Genomic DNA, 17,542 nt, shown 5'->3' with positions numbered 1-17,542 from the left:
TTGAAGGAGTTGTCATAGAAACTTCAAAAAGAAATCATTCGATTAGAATCAAAAGTGCCCCTTTTGATGGTCGAAAGAGACTGGAGGGCAACCAATCTCCTCACACACCCATTATTTCCTCAAACACATCCAATAAAAATTTTGACATAACCATTTTGTTCGGTGTTGTTGAAAGGTTTGAAAATTATGTTTTTGAGGATAATATCCCCCACAGCCCTCAGCACAAGGATTTTAAGCTATTTTCTGAGGGCATATAAGGTTTTTTTAAGGAAAGGGTGGTTATATAAACTTCGAAAGGGGCTCATTGGATGGGAAATCCTAAGTTCAAGCCCCCCCTTTAGGAGTCAAAGGGATCGGATGGTAGCCACCCCCCATGTCATATTTTTCCCAAATGAATTTGATGGAAATTTTTAGATGTTAATTTGTTCAAAAATAGTCCAAATATATATCAAGGTCTTTGGGGTTTACACAGTCCCCAGAGTGTGGGGGTAAGTATTGAAAGTCAGGCCCCAGTAGCATGGTTTTAATGGAAGAAGTGGTCGTTTGAACTATAGAAGAGGCTCATTTGATTGGATAAATATGTTTATATAGTTCTAGTTCTTTTTTTAAGATTCAAACGTGATGGAGATCAACAAGCCACCACTCCCCCCTGGTGACATCTTATTTTCCCGAAACGCATTCAATTGACATTGCGATATTCCCATTGTGTTACCAATAGACCAAAAATCATATAACAATATCTTTAGGGGGAACATCGCCCCAAGGCCCATGGACCAGGGTTGTTAGTTATGCCCAAGGAAATATAAGGTTTTTCATTGATGTTCATATAAACAGGGTCGGATGGAGGTCTTCCATTCATTTTTAGGCAGCCATTTTGTTCAGCAGAGTAAAACAGTCCAGCTGTTTAGTCTCTGGGAATATTCAGTATGCTAAGCCCCCTCAATTTTCAACTGACCCATTAAAGCAACTGTGTATATATGGTTGCCAATATGGTTGCCATCAGCAATATATCGAGAACGACTGGGGTATTAATTTGAAATTTTCAGGCTAAAAAAGTCCTGAAATTTTGCGCTATTAAACTACTTTTTGTTCGTACAATTTGAATAGATCAAAAGAGTGTAAGTGTATTCAAGTTGTCAAAAACCATAGATAGAAGTTTTTTAGAATGATATTAAGTTGTATTTTTCAGATCAAATTGAGGAGGTATAAAGTTAAGTTAAATAATTCTATTTGTGCCAGGACTAAATATTGCTGAAAAAGTATTTCCAATATACAAATAGGAAGCCAAGCTATGGATTTCTATAGAAAAAACAAAAGATATACACTATTCATTTTCAATGAAAAAGACTATATCAATAAAAAAAGAACGTAAATTAATTTTTAAAAAAATCCACAAAAAAGCTTTTCAAAGAAATTTAGAACCCCCCAGTGAGCAAACAAAAAATGATCAAAAATAAAGTCAAGAAACCTTCCATGCCTAAAACTACCTCAAGTCAACATCAATAAATAAATGAAACTAATGAATGAACAGGAATTACAATAAATAACAAAGTCAAACTCAAAAACAAGCAAAAAATTAACATAAGTAGGGCTGACAACCCCTACGCCTTCTAAAGACAAGAACATAATTTGCAGTTACTGAAAACAAGATACATTTAAAAGTTTTTACTTTTTTTTTACTTTATTAAATGAAAAATAATTAAAATTTTAAAGAATAAATATCAGTATGTGTGCATTAAAGGGAGTCTAAGTTGTATATGAGGCAAAAACGAATAAAGAGAAAAGAAAAAAACACGTTGTGCCCACATAGCTTTTTCAAACATTTCGTGGTAACCAACTGTAGTAAGGAGCGATTCGGCTCAATAGTAACCGAAACTCTAAAAAATGGATACGAATAATTTTGATACGAATAGTTACATCAAAAGAATCGCATTTTAATGCTGACTTTAGATATATAAATTTTATCAAGTTTAGTCTTACCCATCAAAAGTTATGAGCATGAGAAAATTTGCCCTATTTTAGAAAATAGAGGAAATACCCACTAAAAGTCATAACGAAAGTTTTAACGAAGATCACACCATCAGGTTCAGCGTGTCAGAGAACCCTACTGTAGAAGTTTTAAGCTCCTATCTATTGGAATATTTGCATTTTTTGCCACAAGACAGATCACGGATGCGTGTCTATTTGTTTGTTTGTTGTTTTTTTTTGTTTTTCCTAGGGGTGATCGTATCGGCCTGGTGTTTCTAGAATATCGCTAGAGGGCTCATTACAGCGGAAATTAAAAGTTCTATTGCCCTTTTTAAGTGACCAAGAAATCAGAAGGCACCTTGGCCCCCTCCTACGCTCATTTTTCCCCAAAGTCACTGGATCAAAATTCTGAGATAGCCAATCTATTCAGTGCAGTCGAAAACATAATACTTATTTCTTTGGGGACGACCTAATCCCCCACAGTCCCCAGGGGAGGGGTTGCAAGTTACAAACTTTGACCATGGTTTACATATAGTAATGGTTATTATTAAGTGTACAGACGTTTTCAGGGGGACTTTTTCACGTTGGGGTAGGGGTGGGTCCGGCGAGGGTTTATGTGGGAGTATCTTTCCATGGAGGAATTTAACATGAGGGGAGAGTATTTCCATGAAGGGGGCGCAGAATTTCCTAGCATTATTTAAAAAACAAAATGAGAAAAGAAATAATTTTTTCAACTGAAAGTAATGAGCAGCATTTAAACTTAAAACGACCATAAGATGTTACGTATATAAGGGGGTTTGTCTCCTCTACGATACCGTGCTCTTTATGCTAAAGCATTTTTTGTAATTTCAACTATCTATTCTACGGCCTTTGTCATTCAAGAGTCATTCTTAAGGATTTAGGACAAAATTCAAGCTTTAGTGTAAAGAGCGAGGTATTGACGTGGGGGCGAAACCCCTCATATACGTAAAAAAATACACAAATATAGAAGTTCGCTACTTAAGTTAATTCGGAAGGTACGTATGTGCATTATTAACGAAAATGTTCGTAAAAAAAATCCAGTTGCACTTATAAGTAACTAAAAATTTGAGGGCAATTAGACCTCCTCCCCTACTTCATTTTCTTATCAAAATCATCCAATCAAAACTATGAGAAAGCTAAAATTAATATGAAAATTTCATTTTAATTATACATGTGCGGTGAGCCAAAATCAAAGCTTGCATTAATTCAAAAATATTCAGAAAATGATAAAAACAAGTTTTTTTTAACTGCAAGTAAGGAGCGACATCAAAACTTAAAACGAACAGAAATTATTCTGAATGTGAAAGGGGTTGTCCCCTCCTCAATGTCTCGCTCTTTACGCTAAAGTTTTTTATTGTTTTAAAAAGTAGAGTTGTGAGAAAGAGTCAAACTTTAGCGTAAAGAGAGGACAACCTCTTTAGGTTGTTTAGCTTGTTGTTGTTGCTCTTTAGCGTAAGGAGGCGACAGCCTCTTTCATATACAGAATAATTTCTATTCGTTTTAAGTTTTAATGTCACTCCTCACTTGCAGTTAAAAATGTTTTTTTTTTATTTAATTTACTTAGGAGGCGCAATTCCTCTGCATATGATCTTTGGACTATTCTTTGAACAAAAGGCTATCTCAAAATTTCTATCAGATATATTTTGTGAAAATATGACCTGTGAGGGGATAGCTTTGACTCTTGCATGCCCTTCGGGCATAAATTACAACCCTTTCCCTGAGGGCCACGGGGTTGATTTATCTTCCCCAAAGACATATTTTTTGGACCTTTCAACTAAGCTGAAAAAAATGGTTGTTTCAAGATTTTGACTGGATGCGTTTGGTTAAATAATGGGCATAGGGAGGGGGGTTAGTTACCCTTCAATCACTGTCGACTACCAAATAGGGCACTAGCACTTCCAATTTCCAATTGAATGAGCCTTTTTTGAAGTTTCTGCCACAACTTCTGTACGAAGTGCCTTGGTCTAGAAAAATGGATAAATAAGTAATATATTGTGTCGCCATCGCTCTTTAATTAGACAACACTATTGGGCTCCCTATAATATAATAGAAAAATTTTCTCCCAGATTGTCGAAGAAGAAAAAAAATTGTTCTTATTAAGGTCTTTGTGTGTGTGTGTGTGTGTTTTTTTTTTTTTTTTTTTTTTTTTTTTTTTTTTTTTTTTTCTTTTTTTTTTTCCTTATATGTTTTATAAAGTTTTTCCTTTATAATTTTTTATTTTTTATTTATTTTTGATATATTTATGATATATGTTTAAAAATTTATTTTTTGATATATTTAATTTATTCCTTTATAGTGTAAGCACTTAGTGTAGGGGCTTTGCCAAAAATATGCTTAGCTCTGCAGCTCTCATTCTCTGGCTGGAAATTATATTCACTATTGTCTCGGCCTTATCATTTTTTTTTTTAGATTTTTGTGTTTGTTTTCATCGTTTTCGATTTATTATCTGCATCCAATGGTCTTAGAACCTATTTAAAATTGTTGTAAATAAACTGGAGACGTTTTTATCGTTCCCTTCCGACAATCAGAGTTGTGGAGTCGGAGTCAGATTCGTGCGGTCGGAGGTCTAATAAATTTCTCGTGGAATGGAGTCGGAGTTAGTATACTGAAAATGTCTTGAATCTGAGTTGGAGTCGGTCATAATTTATAAAATCTAGTTAAACTAAGCTTCAAAAAGGCTGTGGAATCGGGTTTGTGGAGCCGGAGTCCTAGTAAATTTTTGCTCAAGTGAAGTCTGATTTGGAGTTGGAGTTGGCGTACTGAAAATGTCTGGAATCAGAGCAGGAGTCGGCCATAACTTCTAACCGACTCCAGAACCATGCCAACAAGTTCTACTTCTCGGGGATCGGAAGTAAACCTGTCCAGGGGGGTAGCTTTTGGGGCCAGGGGTGCTTGGTCGCACTCTTTAAGCAAATTGTTCTGATTTTCCTTTATGGCCGACTCCTGCTCTGATTCCAGACATTTTCAGTACGCCAACTCCAACTCCAAATCAGACTTCACTTGAGCAAAAATTTACTAGGACTCCGGCTCCACAAACCCGATTCCACAGCCTTTTTGAAGCTTAGTTTAACTAGATTTTATAAATTATGACCGACTCCAACTCAGATTCAAGACATTTTCAGTATCCAAAAATTTTGGATACAGCAACTAAACCCTAAATTTTAACAATATATCCGTACCATATTATTTATTATTTATTTATATATATATATATATATATATATATATATATATATATATATATATATATATATATATATATATATATATATATGTGTGTGTGTGTGTATGTGTGTAATAAAATGGATAAGTTTCTATTGTTCCCTTCCGACAATCAGGGTCGTGGAGTCGGAGTCCGATCCATGCTGTCGGAGGTCTAGTAAATTTTTGCTGAATGGAGTCGGATTAAACTAAGACTAAAAATAGGGCTCTAAAGTCGGGTTTGTGGAGTCGGAGTCTTAGTAAATTTTTGCTCAACGAAGTCTGATTTGGAATTGGAGTTGGCGTACTGAAAATGTCTGGAGTCAGAGCAGGAGTCGGTCATAACTTCTAACCGACTCCACAGCCATGCCGACAAGTTTTACTTCTCGGGGGGGGCGGAGGTAAAGCTGCCCAGGGGGGGGGGGGTTGGGGCCAGGGGTGCTGGGTCACCCTCTTTAGACAAATCGTTCTCGCTGATTCAGTATTTTTAGCTTACATTAGAGTCGGGGGGGGGGCACTGTAGTTAGCTTTTTTCGCAACACCACCAACTCTAGTAAGGGCTCTGGGTAGAGGTTGCAGTTGAGCCAGGGTTGTCATTTTTCTAGTATATTGAATAACCCTTTTTCTCTCTCAATTTTAGGAAGCAAGTTGGATACACTTTTCAAGACCATGTCACCTTTACTTGGCGTATCAGAAAAAATGGAAGAAGTCTGGGACGTCTTAGTTGGAACCAAGACATCAGTTGACACCCTAGTGCCAAATTCGGAACAACTTTTGTGGCAGACTCAGCGCCAAGAAAGGGCAATTATTGATATCCACTCGGATTTGAACAATTCAGTGCAACAAATCATAGAAAACCTAAGCTTGGTGGAGAAACACCTACACCAGCAAAAGAATCAAACCGATATTGATAAAGGGGTGTCAAGGGGTGCCAGCGTAGGTGTCGACTCTTTTTTATTTCGCCTTTTATTTTTATTATTATTATTATTCTCTCTTTATTATTATTATTTATTTAAAGTTATTATTTATTTATTATTTATTTATTTAAACATATTTATTTATATTATTTATTTATTTATTTATTATTATTTGTTAAATAAATAATTTTTATTATTTATTTATTATTATTATTTATTTAAATTATTATTATTTATTTATTCATTTACTTATTTTATTTATTATTTATTTATTATTTATTTATTTATTATTATTATTCATTTATTTATTTTATTTATTTATTTATTTATTTATAATAAATTTATTTATTAATTTATTTATTTATTTATTATTTTTATTTTATTTATTATTATTTAAAGATAATAATATTATCTTTATTATAATTATTCTTATTATATTATTATTCTCTTTATTTTTGTCATATTGCTTTTCTGTCATTTTGTTGTTATTCTTTTTTGTTTTGTTCTTTAGTCTGTTGCTTGTTGGTGCTAGTTCATGGTCGAAACCAGGAAAGTATGAGTCAAAAAGACATAGAATGCAAGACCATATTTAAAGTACTTGGCGCCCTCCAGCTGAAACAAGTTTTTTTTAAGGTTTAGGTATGTAAACAAAAGGAGTTGTCTGTGGGTCCTCTAGCTAAATATGGGTAAATGGGTAAGCTATGGTAAAAAAAGTTTTAGGGCCATATGCAGGGGTACATTTGTGGCAGGAGGGCACATTAAAAGAAAAAAACAGAAACGAATGAATTACCTAGAAAAAACAAGAAATTATGGTACGGATATATTGTCAAAATTTAGGGTTTAGTTGCTGTATCCAAAATTTTTTGGGGGGTTTTACAAAAAAACCTTTAAACACGCACTAAAAATGCTTTTTACGCATTTTTATTACGTTTTTACAAGCCAGATAAACATTAAGGAGGAGGGGGGTTCAAGCCTTTCAATTCCTCCTATGGATACAGATTTGTGTAAAACAATCATTTTTAATTAGATAGAAGAAAAAAAATATTTTAGACTTTTTTCTTCAATATATATAGTAAGAGGGGACCGGCGGTTTCATCCCCTGGCCCTAGCACTCGACCCACGGCAGGCTTCTATATATGAATCCTCATTGTCACTTGTCGTCTAACCACCGGCAATCCGAGCCTTTCCTTGATGTCATGACGTCACCACAGGTTCGATACAGCCACCCTGGAAAAATGCGCATTCTTTCTTAAAGTTGTGTCCTATTTAGATAAAAAAAAAGAACTATATAGCCGATCTATATGCTTTAAAACCTCTTCAAGTTATTTCCCCTTTAAACATGCAAGACAATTCATGAGGGCTAAGATCTACTTAATTTTTCGTTGCAAAGAGTCAGAAAATTTTCTCTTTCCCCTTTTCTGTTTTTTCTTTCCCTCTAATTTCACCTTTTTACCAATTACCCTTCAGTTTAACTTTGTTATTTTATCTTTAAGTTTAATTAATGTTCAATTACGGGCCTTTTTTAGAAGATTTTGACAACGGTGACCCAACTGCTACCAAGTACGACGCCAAGATCCACCAACGAACCGATAAGTTTACCCACTGACCTAATGGATAAGGAATTCTTAGGTGAGTAGCTCATACCATAAATAATTTATTTATAGATTCTCTATTTTCTAATAAAGCAAAGATCCCATTATTTGATAGTAATAAATTGTTAAATGAATATATTGTTAAATAAAAGAGAGACTTTGATCATCTCTAACAAATAAAAGGACTTAAAAGGTTGAAACTTTTTTAAGATCCCCAAAATTCAGTGAAATACTTTCTGGATAAAATTAAACTAGCTACCCCTTCACTATCCAAGTCGGCAGGAACTTTGACGAACAAAAATACTGTTGAGTAAAATATAGAACTTGACCATTTCCAAGTTCCCAAAATTGTGCAAGGTTTTCTGTAATTGAAATTCCAATGGTGGAACCTCTTGCTTCGACCTGATGCCATTTTTCAAGTGCGCTTAAGGCTATTTTTCGAAATTTTACAATGTTTTATGAATTTTACGAAAATGACAGCATTTTACAATTTAGAATAATCGATATACTAGTCACCATTCCTGCCTCAACTACAAATGACATATTTGTCCCACAAGACAGATTTTTTATTACACGTTTTAAATTTTTGGTTACAATAGACCATGGTTCGTTCTTTACTAGGCTCGGGGCTGTATCCAGGATTTTCTTTTCGGAGGGTGTTTTACAAAAGACACGGACACGGCCTTGACTAGTTTGCACCAGTCGCTGCGACCATGATAATGGCTCAGACAAAAGAGTGAGTGCATCAAAACTTACATTAAAAATTCTTCTCGTCTAGAAATAGCATTTTAAATTTAATGCATGCTAAAACAGAAATAATTCTCAAAATCAAAACCGTAAAATTGTCTAAATGCTTTACTACTTTAGCCAAATCCGTGGTAAAACGGTTTTCTTAGAGATGTTATAAAATCGAATGAGTATATTTCTATTGCTTCTTTTGCTATAAATTGTCTTCTTTCGAAGATGTTTATTTGCTATGATGTTTCATAGCAAAAACTTTTTCTTTGAAATGAGGGTCCAAAAGCTCTTTCGGAGATTGAGGACAGTTATGCCCTTTAACAGGGAAAAAACATTGTTAAATACAGTCAAGATTAAAAAAAAAGAAAAAAAAGATAAACCGACGTCGCATGCGAGAATTAAATAGTTAATAAATAGACGGTAATAAACAGATACTAAAATTTGGTGGTAATTACAATCCCTAAAGATTAATTTTCTGGAATAACTGATGGAACAACAAGACGAGGTAATAAATGATTGCGAAGTATATATTTTATAGTTTTGCTTTAAAATTCGCCAAATAAATATTTCGACGTTTTAATAGCTATAATATAAATATGACTCATTGCTCCTTGAATTTTTTACTTGGATAAAGCCTGCTAGTATCAATAAGTGATTTTGTTAATTTGAAAAAAAAAGAAAGGATCATATCAATGCGTCTATAAGAAACTTCAAAGCACTTGGGACACCGAAATAAAACTAATTTTTCAAAATTTTTTAAAGATTTTGCATGTTTGAATCACAGTTTCTTGTGTTTTCTGTCATGGAATAAAATCTGGGAGCATTAATGAATGATATGATTAATTAGAGCCGAATCAAATGGGTTATATCAATAAGTGGGATGGAACAAATAGGGATAAATACTTTTATCAGACAGTCAAAGAATGACAAAATTCTGGATATTTCGATCACATACACAATGACCGTCATGAACAGATAAACTGAAGTAGTACATTAAGCACCAAATATATTAATGCAAAACAAAGTAATTACATATTATGTAGTGCCTCATTTTTTTAACGCCATGCCGGAAGGTACTCTCTTGGACCGACCAGTTTCTGGTTCTATAGCTTTATTTGAATTATCAGCTGGGCAGAGGTCAAATGCATTGGGGAAATGAACTTTATTTTTTCTGACCGTAGTACACTATCATAAATTGAATTTGCACCAAATTCACCCACATCTCTATTCTAAGCTAGGTTCTTTACCAAAATTTGATTAATTTCAATTGGTCTCCTTAAAATTTGCTTTAAATCCTGGTCCCTAGGAATCAAAGAGACTTTCTCGAACATAATAAAAGGCGCAGAAAATAAAAAATGTATTCCGATGGAGCTGGCATGATATCTCCAGGCTTGGAATTCATCTTTAAGGTCGTCGAATAAGGCTTTAATCTTTATGTTGTAGTAATCTCATTTTTAAATTCTGGCCTGTAGTCCCAAATAGGAGCTTTTGCATGTACATGGGATCCGATAGACTTCACTTTACAGCTCTACTGAAGTTCGTTCCTTTCCAGAATTCATAAAACTACCCAAAGTATTTCTACCCTTTAAAGCTACGTTTGAACCATTATTTGGTAAAATTCTTTTTAGTTTTTCACTCAGCCATGGAAAGTATGATAAAAAGCAAAAACATCCTAAACTTCAGTTGTCTCCAAGACTTCTTTAAAAATCTTCAATTTTTTTTTCTTCTTTTTGAAAAAATCTGGTCAATTAACCAACCTAGATAATGGTTGCTCATTAGTACTTCCTTCAGAAAAGACAACTTGTCCTCAATAAATTTGTGAAAACAAATACTAAAAAACGGCCAGTTAAAGTTATGATCAAACTAATTTTAACTTGGCGAGCGTAATGGGAGAAAAAAGACAAAAATCTTTTGTTCTTTGTTGGTTTTCTTTTAATTTTCAAACCAGACTAATAAAAACACTCTTTAAAATGAGATTGTCAAGAAAAGGATGGTTTCCCATCTTCTTCATGGAAACCAGAGACGGATGGACAGAAGAAGATGGTTTCTCATCTTCTTCTAATTCTTTAGTACACTTTCATTACCCCCCAAATAATTAATATGTTCTGTAAATCCTTTTAATTCCTCCTCCCCATTATTGTATACTGAAATTATGTCATCCAAATACCGTCCCCAGAAATTATATTATAAAAAATATGAATCTATGCTATTCTTTATATATTTTCCACGAAATATTTACTAATAAAGAAGTTCCCATCGGTAAAACATTAACCAGTTCAAAAAATTCCTTTTTGAAATGAAAAAAAAAAATAAGAGAGCGTACGACACAACTTTACCAAATTCATTAGTACGGAGACTTCCGAATCTATTTTGCCACTAATTAAGTCCAAATTTCTTACTAAGTTTCTTTTAAGAAGAGCTTAAACTGATTTCGCATTAATATTTGCTTACATTGACGAAATGTCAAAGCTCGAGATCAGCGAACTTGAAGAAATTTCTACTTCTTTTATTTTTTTAACGGTACTTGTGTATTAATCTGAACACACTCAATCAGTGAAGTTAGGTTCATTCGTAAAACAAACTACGATGCAGGTACATTTTATGAGAAAATCCGGTTTCCTAGCCACATTTCCTTACCGGATGAAAATCCGATTTCATAGCCACAAAGACAAAACTCAAAAACAAAAGGTTAGGTTAGAATTCTAAGTTGTAATTTTACAATTTTCTTAAAAAAGTTTTATATTTTCATCATATTTTGTTTTATTTCACTAGCTTTATTAAAAGTTTAGGCTATATATTTGCACATTAGGGTGGGGGGGGGGGGTGCATTATGTCAAATACCGAACTTAACCTAGCCAACTCTATATATAAAATATTTAATTAAAATGTACCTGCATAGTAGTTCGTTTTACGAAGGAACCTAACTTCGCTTATTGAGTGTGTTCTGAATAATACACAAGTACATTTCAAAATAATTCTGAAGAATTCTTAACGTAAGAAAAACAAGAGTGTTTTACGTACCAACATTAACCAACTTGCTTAGAACACTTGTCGGCGACTTTTGATACAAGTGGTAGTAATGGAGGATTCGGCTTCTGGATCTTAGAAAGTCCAAGCAGTTTGGGTTGCAAGGAACTACGTGGTAAGCATTTATAATAAAGTTGAGGTGCAATATTTCCTTCGTCTTTCAAAAATTTCAACTCGTTTTTAAACTTATTTGATACGAGTCTGTCGGACCTTGGTAAGTTTTTAAAGCCTTTTATAGGTTTTTTCATCCATTAATAAAGTCCTTTAATTTTATTCGTAGTCATCACTATTTATTCCTACTATTATGTACTATACTCTTATTGGTAATATAGTACCTTTGGTTGGTTCTCAATCCTACGCCTGAACGGAAGCGAGAGCTTGGCTACTGCTATATTTTATTTTATACTAGCTGTTGGGGTGGCGCAAAGCGCCACCCCAACACCTTGTTTGTGGGGGCGCTTCGTGCCCCCCAAGCCCCCCGCACGAGTAAGTCGTTACGCGCCATATTGGTTACGCGCCATTGTAGATGTGTCCCTGTGTCCCACCTGTGAATATAGATAGATATATATATATTTTTTTAACTATGTAAAACTTGCGAATATACAACATTCTTGGCTGTCCCATTGTCTGTGCATATAAATAGATTGTCATATTTACCGACTCTTGAACATGCAACATATAATTGTCCATGGGAAAAACAATCTGTATTCAGATCTATACCTCATTATTCTAATGATTGCCCTTGAGCTTTGTTGATGGTGATTGCTAATCGAACATTCTCTGTGTCCCCGTCGTCATTTATATATCCCCCTGTGCCCTCTGGCGTCCCCGTTGTTGTTGTTTCCCTTTGTGCCGGTCGTCATTTGTGTCCCGGTGTCCCAGTGTGTAATTTCTCTTTGAGTGTCGCGGTCGTCATTTATATTCCCTGTGTCCCGGTCGTCATTTTTGTCCCTGTCGTCATTTGTGTTCCGGTGTCCCGGTCTGTAATTTCTCTTTGAGTGTCCTGGTCGTCATTTATATTCCCTGTGTCCCGGTCGTCATTTGTGTCCCGGTGCTTTGTTGATGGTGATTGCTAATCGAACATTCCTTGTGTCCCGGTCGCTTTCTCTTTGAGTGTCCCGGTCGTCATTTATATTCCCTATGTCCCGGTGTCCCAATCGTCATTTGTGTCCCGATGCCCCGGTCTGTAATTTCGTCAGTCGACAAACATGACGTCAGTCGACAGACAAACATGACGTCACTCGACACACACACACACACACAGACAACTTATTTTTATATATATAGATAACTAAACTAGAAACATAAATACATCAAAATATACTCAACTTAGGTTTACTCAGCTGAACTTGAAATTCAACTGCACTGATCAAATCACTCCCCTAATTTATATATACCCAAACTGACATATACCCAAAAGTGTTCAGGTGATCTATTTAATTTTAAAAATTAAATAATTTTTATTTTTAATAAAAATTTTATTAAATAGATAATTTTAAATGATAATTTTAAATAATTTTAGTAATTTAAAGATAATTTTTAATATGATAGATAATTTTAAATGATTCATCCGTTTTACTTCCACTACTAACAACTTACCGCAGCACCAATCTGCTTGAGGCCAACACAGCTACACAAGCTCCTCCTCCATCCCAATCTGTTCAAACCTCGCTCTATACACTCTCCCAGGAAGTTTCCATTTCGCTTAAATCTTTCTTTGTGAAATCCCCAACCACGGACGACCTGCTTACCGTTTTGCCCTAGACGGTTGGCTGAAAAGGGCAATGTCGGCAATCTGTCATCCTTCATCCGCAGAACATGCCCTAGCCATCTCAACCTTTCTGTCATTATAGCAATAGAAAGCGGGATTGAATCACTTAAGTGTTTAAGAATTCTTATGTCTCTGATGAACTTTTTAGGAATTTCAGGTGTCAATGCAAAATTTGGAAAGGTTTTAACTGTAGAAGCTCTTTAAGCTTTCGTCTTTTATTTGGCATGCATCTCTATTAAAGATGTCTCTATTGATGATATGGTTTCTTCTAAGCAACCGTCATCAGTTTATCTACTAATGACGGTCGTGTGTATGTGATCGAAATATCCAGAATTTGCATCATCGTTTTTCACTGTATAATAAAAAGGTTTATCCCTGTTTAAATTGTTGTTGATATGTTCTATATGTGTTATTTGGAAAGGCAGTGTGGTCTTCAAAATTCATGCCTGGATGTGAATTTGAAAAGTACCTGAGGCATCAAGATAGAACCTTTTTCGGCCCTAGGCCTAGACCCATCTTAGGTCTATTTATTCTTGAAAACCACGATTATCGAAGTCTATGCATGGAAGTTTTTAAGGCAGTATCACATTTTTGTCAGTATTGTCATGCTAATAGTAAGTAATAATAGTAGAAATAAATGGACATAATCAACTGGTTAGATTTGACAGCGATTCTCGTCTGTAACAATTCAAACATTGAATCACGCTGATTCTCAATGATAACTACACTTTCAAAGCATTTATACGTTTTCTTAAGTTAGTTTTTGCCAATGCTATTTTTTCGGCTTTTTTTTGCTGATTTATCACTCATGTTTGTTCCTTTTCTTGATTTTGCACCCATGGCTACCAAAAGCTATACAACTGTATATGGAAGACTTTTTCATTTGTTTCGGGACTTTTTTAGAATTCTTGATTTCTTAGAACCCCCCCTCTAGTATACATGGTTGTATCAGTTTCTAAACCTGTTTAAACAAAAAGGACTTATTTTCACTTTTCTTGATAGTTTTAGGTTTTTGACGTTGAATCACTAAGGAATAGTCTTTAGTGTTAAATAATGCAAATCTGGCATATATCCAGGGAGCTTAAGCATACCCTTTTCCCTGATGGCGGCTGATTTTTCATATTACTCTCATGATTTTCTACGTTTTTTTTTATTTTATACAAACAGCCATATCGCTTTGGAACATTTTTAATATAATTCGTCGACAGAGAGCAAAAGTAAACTACTTTCTTCTGACCTCACGGAAAGAGGGTACAGTTTGATTTCATTAGTTCATATACGTAGCGCATTTCTTAGAGCCAATCACATTGTTGCTTGGTTCTGGAGAGAAAAACATCTTCACCTTCGCGAAACCTGGTGTGTTTTAAGACCTCCAGTGAAATATTTTAAGCTAGTAAAAAAGGTTATAAGTTAAATTCGACCTGATTGGTTCAGGTGAGAACTTTTAAGCTAGTAAAAAGAATTAGAAGTCAGATTCCACCTGATTGGTTCTCCTGTGGGAAATTTTAAGCCAGTAAAAGGTTTTGAGTCACCAGGTTGTCTATGTAGTTCTTCCATTTCTTTGCAACTCGTCTATTTTGTAACGGTTTTTGGTTGTTATTAAAATTTAATTAACATATTACTTTTAAGGTGATGAGCCAATTTTGCTATCGAAAAATGCTTCTTGGCCTCAAGGCTACGGCACAACGAAGATACCCTATGACTATTGGAACAAAACAAGAAATAGCGCCACGTCAACTGTGGTATTCCCAAGTGTGAAAAACAAACCAACCTCAAATGAATCAGCTTATGATCCTGTGGCACCGCAAGATGTCAAGGCAAGTTTCCTTCTTCGTAGGTTCTTTTTTAGGTTCTTGCGGATATATCAGAATCCACTGTTTGGGCAAAAAATTTATTTTAGCCTATGCCTGAAAGTAACCAATTAGATCCTTAACAGATAACTATTTTTATTATTTTTTTCTAACTTTTCTTTTGCTTCCGCGAACAGTCAGCCTGTGGTTGAATTTTTCAACTCGCATTTTCCGCTCTATTTTTCTTTAGGCAGAGTTGTGGTGCCATTAGGTTTTTTTTATGGCACTTGGTATTAATCAAGTGACATATAGCAATCGAAAATTCTGTCGGTCTGTCTGTCGGTCCCGGTTTTTCTACTTTAGGCACTTCCAGGTAAGCTAGGACGATGAAATTTGGCAGGCGTATCAGGGACTGGACCAGATTAAATTAGAAATAGTCATTTTCCCGATTTGACCATCTGGGGGGGGGTTGGGGGGTCGGTTAATTCGGAAAAAAAGAAAAAATGAAGTATTTTTAACTTACGAACGGTTGATCAGATCTTAATGAAATTTGATGTTTAGAAGGATATCGTGTATCGGAGCTATTATTTTAAATCCCGACCGGAACTGGTGACATTGGGGGGGGGAGTTGGGAGGGGGAAACCTAAAATCTTGGAACACACTTAGAGTGAAGGGACCAGGATGAAACTTGGAGAGAAAAAATAACCACAAGTCCTAGATACATGATTGACCTAACCCGAACGGATCCGCTCTCTTTAAGGTAGTTGGGGGGGGGGGTGTTAATTCTAAGAAATTAGAACAAATGAGGTATTGAAATTTACGAAGGGGTGATCGGATCTCAATGAAATTTGATATTTAGAAGGATATCGTGTCTCAAAGCTCTTATTTTAAATCCCGGCCGGATCTGGTGACATTGAGGGGAGTTTGGGGAGGGGGAACCTAAAATCATGGAAAACACTTAGATTGGAGCGATCGGGATGCAACTTGGTGGTAAAAATAATCAGAAGTCTTAGATACGTGATTTACACAATTGGAATGGATCCACTCTATTGGGGGGGGAAGGGTTAATTCTGAAAAATTAGAAAAAATGAGGTGTTTTTAACTTACGAACGGGTGATCGGATCTCAATGAAATTTGTTATTTAGAAGAATATCGTGTCTCAAAGCTCTTATTTTAAATCCCGACCGGACCTGGTGATACTGGGGGGAGTTTGGGGAGGGGGAACCTAAAATCATGGAAAACGCTTAGATTTGAGGGATTGGGATGAAACTTGGTGGGGAAAATGAGCAGAAGTCTTAGATACGTGATTGACATAATTGGAATGGATCCGCTCTATTGGGGGGGGGGGGGGGGGTAATTCTGAAAAATTAGAAAAAATGATGCATGTTTAACTTACGAAGGAGTGATCGGATCTTCATTAAACTTCATATTTAGAAGGACCTCGTAACTCAGATCTCTTATTTTAAATCTCAACTGGATCCAGCGTCATTGGGGGGGGGGGGGTCAGTAGGGGGGACCGGAAATCTTAGAAAATACTTAAAGAGGAGAGATCAGGATGAAACTGGATGGGAAGAATAAAAACCTGTCTAAGATACGTGACTGACAAAATCGGACCGGATCTGCTCTCTTTGGTAGAGTTGGGGGGGGGGTATTCGGAAAAATGAGGTATTTGTAACTTACGAACGGGTCACCAGTTCTTAATGAAATTTGATATTTAGAAGGATCTTGTGCTTTAAAGCTCTAATTTTAAATTCTGACCAGATCCTGTGATATTGGGGGGATTTGGAGGGGGAAACCGGAATTCTTGGAAAACGTGAAAAGTGGGGTATTTTTATCTTACGATTAGGTGATCAGATCTTAATGAAACTTGATATATATATATAAGGATCTTATGTCTCTGATTCTCCATTTTCTACTCGAATTGGATCCGGGGACATAGGGGGTTGGAGGAGGGATACAGAAATCTTGGAAAACGCTTAGAGCGGAGAGACAGGGATGAAACTTGATGGGAAGAATAAGCACAAGTTCTAGATACGTGATTGACATAATTGGAAAGGATCCGTTCTCTTTGGAGGAGCTGGGAGAGGTGTTAATTCGGAAAAATTAGAAAAATTGAGGTATTTTTAACTTAAAAACGGGTGATCGGATCTTAATGAAACTTGATATTTAGAAGGAATTTATGTCTCAGAGCTCTTATTCCAAATCCCGACCAGATCTGTTGACATCGGGGGAGTTGGAGGGGGAAATCTTGGAAAGCGCTTGGAGTGGAGGAATCGGGGTGAAGCTTGGTGGATAGAATAAGCAAATGTCCTTGATACACGATTGACGTAACCGTAATGGATTCGCTCAGTGATTTGACGAGTTTGGTGCTTCTGGACGTGCTAGGACGATGAAAATTGGTAGACATGTCATGGAGCTGCACAAATTGACTTGATAAAGTCGTTTTCCCAAATTCGACCATCTGGGGTGCTAAAGGGAGAGGAAAAATTAGAAAAAACGAGGCATTTATAACTTACG

At 35.5% G+C, this 17,542-nt stretch overlaps 1 protein-coding gene across 1 annotated transcript in view; it reads left to right on the top strand.

Moving 5' to 3' along the window:
* Positions 1-17,542, top strand: part of LOC136040197 (angiopoietin-2-like) — a gene marked incomplete in the record, with an annotated part of 69,646 nt that overhangs the window by 25,535 nt on the left and 26,569 nt on the right. The window contains 3 exon segments of the mRNA XM_065724347.1: positions 5,831-6,126; positions 7,634-7,736; positions 14,865-15,052. Of these exon segments, the coding sequence (XP_065580419.1) occupies positions 5,831-6,126; positions 7,634-7,736; positions 14,865-15,052 (587 nt within the window).

The sequence above is a fragment of the Artemia franciscana genome, chromosome 20 (assembly GCF_032884065.1).
Source record: "Artemia franciscana chromosome 20, ASM3288406v1, whole genome shotgun sequence".
Classification (NCBI taxonomy): Eukaryota; Metazoa; Arthropoda; class Branchiopoda; order Anostraca; family Artemiidae; genus Artemia; species Artemia franciscana.
Note: the sequence above shows the minus strand (reverse complement) of the source record. Positions and strands in the feature narration are given on the sequence as shown.